This window comes from Mus pahari, chromosome X, assembly GCF_900095145.1.
Source record: "Mus pahari chromosome X, PAHARI_EIJ_v1.1, whole genome shotgun sequence".
NCBI lineage: Eukaryota > Metazoa > Chordata > Mammalia > Rodentia > Muridae > Mus > Mus pahari.
The window spans coordinates 113,655,811-113,660,096 of NC_034613.1; the positions used below are offsets into that span (position 1 = coordinate 113,655,811).

Consider the following 4,286-nt stretch of genomic DNA (forward strand, 5'->3'; position numbering starts at 1 on the left):
CAAGTTCCAGGATAGCTAGGGCTACACACACACACACACACACACACACACACACACACACACACACACACATCCCTGCTTGAAAAACCAGAAAAAGAGTGTTTGCTAATCTTGCAAAGGATCAGGATTTGGTTCCCAGTACCTACACGGAGGTTCATAACTGCCTGCAAATTCAGTTCCAGGGGATCCATCCAACACCAGAACAGATGTAGTGTTCTGGCCTCTGCTGGCACCGGGTACCAGGCATGCATGTGGTACACATACACGCACACAAACAATCACAAAATAGTAAACCTTAAAAGGGGGGAGAGAGATAGTTCCAGAGGAGATGGCTCAACAGTTTGGATGCTTTTTCAGAGAACCTGGATTTGATTCTCAACACCAACTCGGCAACTTATAAATGCCTGTAACTCCAGTTCCCCAAATGGCTCAGAGAGTCAAGGCACTTGTCACCAAGTCTGATGACCTGAGTTAAATCTCCAGGAACTTCGTGGTGGAAGGCAAGAACTGATTTCCATGAGTTGTCCTCTGGCTTCCAGTCATGCTGTGCACATTCTCACCTACCTACTTACATGCAACAAACAAACAAACAAAGGGCATGCTAGCACACACTTTTAATCCTAGCACTGAGTGGGCAGAGGCAGGTGAATCTCTGGGTTTAAATTCAGCCTGGTCTACATATTGAATTCCTGGCTAGCAAGCACTACATGGTGAGATTCTGTCTCAAATAAATAATGAATGACTAAATACATACATATATACATAAATACATAAATAAACAGATAAATATAATTTTTAAAACTTACAAAGAAAAGGAGGAGAGTGTCAGAGAAAGGTACCTGGCTCCCACATACACTTAAACAGGTGCACATGTATTTACATACACTTATGCCACACACACCCAGAAAAAAAATTTAAAACACCAACTCCCTCCTAAAGACAATAAATCAAGGTATATAGTTATATTGTATTCTAACTGTATAATGTATATGAGTGTGTGTATATATATATATATATATATATGTATATATATATATATATCACATGCATAACCACCTATATACATACATATATACACAATACACATTTTAAAATAAATCTTTAAAAAAACAATTTTTAAAATCTCTCTATGGATGGATGGATGGATGGATGGATGGATGGATTCGCAGGAGCATGCCTGTGGAGGTCAGAGGACAGCCATGGCTATCAGTCCTCACTTCCCACCTTCTTTGAGACATCGTCACTTTTTCTTTTTCTTTTCTTTTCTTTTTTGTTTGTTTGTTTGTTTGTTTTGAGACAGGGTTTCTCTGTGTAGCCCTGGCTGTCCTGGAACTCACTCTGTAGACCAGGCTGGCCTCGAACTCAGAAATCTGCCTGCCTCTGCCTCCCGAGTGCTGGGATTAAAGGCGTGTGCCACCACTGCCCAGCATAGTAACTTTTTCATATGTCAGACTAGTTAGACCTTGAGCTTCCAGGAGTTCTTCTTTCTCCATCTTGCCATTGGAGGGCTGAATTTGCAGATGTGTGTGCTCTACCAGGTCTGACTTTGGGTGAGTTCTGGTGATTCTCAAGCCCTTGGGCTTGCTGTGGCTTGCACTTTACCATCTCCCAGCCTGAATACAAAAAAGTATTTTTCTTGCATTCTTGCATTCTCGCTTTCTGTTTTGTGTGTGTGTGTGTGTGTGTGTGTGTGTGTGTGTGTGGTGTGGTGTGTGTGTGTGTGTGTCCACATGTGAGGCACAGTTCTCATGTGGAGGTGAGAGAACAATTTTCCAGGATAGAACTCAAGTCATCAGGCTTGGAAACAAGTGTCCCCCTCCCCACTGGGCAATCTTGCTGGCTCCCGGTGAAGAATTTTCTAAGGAAACAAAACCACATTCTGCACTGCACTACACCACCACCGTTGGATTGGAGTATTTGAGAGTTCCAAGTGCCTTACAATCTGCAGCCCCCCTCCCTTTGACACAGGCCTCATCTTACCGGAATCTGTCTTTCTGGTGGGGGATTTTTTTCAGGAACTACTGTTTCAACACAGGTGATCTTCTCAACATCTATCGAACCTTTCTTACTGCCTCTTCTCTGAAGAAAGAATGAGGAAGAAAACGGAGAACGATTACGAGTGATCGAGAGTGATCGAGCCACCAGATGTTTACATACTGTTATCTAATCACCCTCTGTGGTGAGGTGATACTTGCAGCCTAACAGAACCTGACTTTTGTTTTTGACTCAAGGTCTCACTATGTGTAGCCCTGGCTGACCTAGAACTCACTATGTAAACCTGAGTGCTGGGACTAAAAGTATGTGCCACTGTGCCTGGCAGAACCTGTTAGTTTAAAATAAATCCAACATTGTATTTAACCCTTAAATGCCAAATGGGAAGCAGATAACATAGGAGAGTAAATGATAATAGGCATGATTGTCCCAGAAATAAAAACGCAATGTCAAATTCTTGGATTTCATTTTCAAGAAGCATATAGTGAGTTCTTACCAACCACACAATTCCATGGTAAGACATTCTGAACAGATTCTTAACACATTTGACTTTTCCTCTGCCATGTCTGTGCCTACTCCTGGATTAGGAAATATGTTTATGAGTTTGATGTTAGCCCTACTAACTTTCTACCCACCACGCATGGAAGACGTATCTCATTGCTCACAGGAGATCCAAGACTATGGTGAAATTTGGACTTCTCATTTTGGAAACTTACCCCACGTTCAAAGTCATACTCATAGTATGAAAGTTTGTGTACAGTCAAGAGAAACAGGCGCTTCTTGAAGTTTAAAGGTGATGTTTTCTTTTTCTGCTGGGAGCGCTTCAGAAAGATGCTCTCCAATATCACTGCAGCCATGGCTTCCTCGCTCTGGAACTTGTTTGTGTGCTGTGGATCAGGAAAGTTTTTAAGGTTCTAGCATAGTCATCTTTGTCCTACCTGTTTCTGCCTCAGCCCTGCTCCCTGTTGTAAACAAAACAGAAATATATAACACTAGCAAGGAGTCTTGTTTCTGCCTGAACTCTTTCTTCCACAGTCTCCAACTTGGTCAAATTTCAAGTACAGTGAATGCATACTATTTTTTTAAAAGATTTATTTATTTCATGTGTGAGTGCCCTTTACAGATGGTTGTGAGGCACAATGTGGTTGCTGGGAATTAAACTCAGGACCTCTGGAAGAGTAGTCAGTGCTCTTAACCACTGAGCCATTTCTCCAACCTGAAAGCATACTATTTAACCAGGGAATTGAGTCTACATGGTGAGTTTATAAACTGTTTGCTTGTTTGTTTGTTTGTTTGTTTTGGTTTCTTGAGACAGGGTTTCTCTGTGTAGCCCTGGCTGTCCTGGAACTCACTTAGTAGACCAGGCTGGCCTTGAACTCAGAAATCCACCTACCTCTGCCTCCCAAGTGCAGGGATTAAAGGCGTGTGCAACCACTGCCCGGCAAACCCTGGTTTCTTGTGTAAGGGAGCTGAATGCTCTAGAGCCTGACAACATAGCCCTGGGTGGTCAGCAATGTCTAGACACCACTTTACACTATTTACCACTTTATGACACATGTTCCTAATCTGTAAACAGCAACATTTTCTGTGAAACTGTTGACCCTGGTATTCTCAGAAGGGATAATTCAAGTACCAGAAACCACTAAGGCAGATACTGAACTTTCAGTTCCCAGGATCCTAAACAATGATGTAATTTTTCAAAAATTGACTCACTCAGGTCTGTTGCTAAAAGGACATATGTCATCACCTATACTTATGAGTACACAGTGACTGATTTAGCCCATTCCCAGTTAATCAGGGTATAAAGGAGAGAAGTTCTATTTTCAAACAGACCAGTTCTGCTACAGTAGTTTAGCACTTTGGCCCCCTCTCCCCTCCCCTATGATAGTTTCTTTTAGATGGTACCAGGTAAAAGCAATGTAACAGTGGTTAAGAGAGCTTGTTGCTCATGCAGAAAACCAGGATTCAGTTTCCAGCACCCAGATGATGGCTCACAACCACTTGTAACCCCAGTTCCAGGAGATTTGGTGCCTTCTTCTGACCTCCTTGGGCATCAGGCATGCTAGTGGTGCATATATGTTAGTGCAGGCAAAGAACTCATAACTGTACAGTAAAATAACATCTATTTTTTATTACTTTTTAAATTATTATTATTATTTTCTTTATTTACATTTCAAATGCTATCCCGAAAGTTCCCTATAGCCCCCCCCCCGCCCCTGCTCCCCTACCCACCCACTCCCACTACTTGGCCTAGGCCTTCCCTTGTGCTGGGTCATATAAAGTTTGCAAGACCA

The 4,286-nt window shown here is 42.3% G+C and overlaps 1 protein-coding gene across 1 annotated transcript in view; it reads right to left on the bottom strand.

Annotated features, from left to right (window-relative positions):
• Positions 1 to 4,286, bottom strand: part of Btk (Bruton tyrosine kinase) — a 42,045-nt gene that overhangs the window by 30,132 nt on the left and 7,627 nt on the right. The window contains exons 2-3 of the mRNA XM_021187349.1: positions 2,709 to 2,879; positions 1,981 to 2,079 (exon numbers count right to left, since the gene is read on the bottom strand). Coding sequence (XP_021043008.1) covers positions 1,981 to 2,079; positions 2,709 to 2,849 — 240 coding nt within the window. The 5' untranslated portion in view covers positions 2,850 to 2,879. The remainder of the gene's footprint in view (positions 1 to 1,980; positions 2,080 to 2,708; positions 2,880 to 4,286) is intronic.